The 1,150-nt window shown below is 34.3% G+C and overlaps 1 protein-coding gene across 1 annotated transcript in view; it reads left to right on the forward strand.

The window, feature by feature from the left end:
- Positions 1-1,150, forward strand: part of LOC106867603 (electron transfer flavoprotein subunit beta) — a 6,605-nt gene that overhangs the window by 2,323 nt on the left and 3,132 nt on the right. The window contains exons 2-3 of the mRNA XM_014912519.2: positions 48-206; positions 818-976. Of these exons, the coding sequence (XP_014768005.1) occupies positions 48-206; positions 818-976 (318 nt within the window). The remainder of the gene's footprint in view (positions 1-47; positions 207-817; positions 977-1,150) is intronic.

The raw sequence follows: 1,150 nt of genomic DNA on the forward strand, positions 1-1,150 counted from the left end.
TTTTTTTTGCCATTTTTCACCACCTTTTTCCTTCTTCCCTATTTCAGATAAGAGTTAAACCTGACAAAAGTGGTGTGGTAACGGATGGGGTGAAGCATAGCATGAACCCTTTTGACGAAATTGCTGTTGAGGAAGCTGTCCGGATGAAGGAGAAGAAAATAGCCAAAGAAGTCATTGCTGTGTCATGTGGCCCAACACAATCACAGGTAATGTCTGTTTCTTACTAAATGTGTTCTTCCTAAACGGTCCACCATTTATATGAGAGTAGGAGTGTCAGCGTATGTATATGGTTATTCACATTGCTAGAAACGCCAATCAAACAATGCCATACCATCTTCAAAAAAGGACAGATATATTGTCTAGAAAAAAAAAAAGGAGAGAGAGAACAAAAGGAATGGTAATTGCTAGAATAGCTTTGGTCACTAGTCAGCTGGATCAAGGCTGACTTGGGGGTTAACCCTTTTCATAACAACTCGTTTGAGACTGCTCTTTGGTCTGTGATGCAAACTTCCTGTTTGAAGGTTGTTTAAATTAAAACTTTCTGTTGAACATTTTATGCTAATTTATCTTCCAAATAATGACAAAATTATTTCACTAAATTCTTCATTAATTTCAAAATTAATTTTTAAAAAATCTCAACAGAAATTTAGCAACAAAAAGGTTGTTTGTCTTGAAGTGACAAAAGAAGCCAACTTCTTATTTCACAACTAAACAAGTCCTATTTTTGCTTTTGTAATATTCCTTTCAGATAAGTTCCTTTGGTCTTTTTACTGTGAATTGAAACATTGAATTTTCCTGTGCCGTTTTATGTTTCCAGGAGACCTTACGGACAGCTTTGGCAATGGGTGCTGACAAAGCCATTCATGTTGAAATGAAACCAGCAGAATATCTCAATGCACAGCCATTCCACATATCCAAAATATTGGCAAAGATTGCTCAGGATGAAAAGATAGATGTCCTTCTTTTAGGAAAACAGGTACATATTTCATATTTAATAGAATCACTTGATTGTTACTTTCTCAAAGACAGATGCAATTATTATAGGGTAGTCAACCAATGATGGTTGTCATGTGTTTAAATCATTGCAGTATTTCAAAGTGATAAAAATTTAGATGTTTTCATTAGCTGCATATATATATATATATATATA

This window comes from Octopus bimaculoides, chromosome 20 (assembly GCF_001194135.2).
Source record: "Octopus bimaculoides isolate UCB-OBI-ISO-001 chromosome 20, ASM119413v2, whole genome shotgun sequence".
In the NCBI taxonomy this organism is placed as follows: Eukaryota; Metazoa; Mollusca; class Cephalopoda; order Octopoda; family Octopodidae; genus Octopus; species Octopus bimaculoides.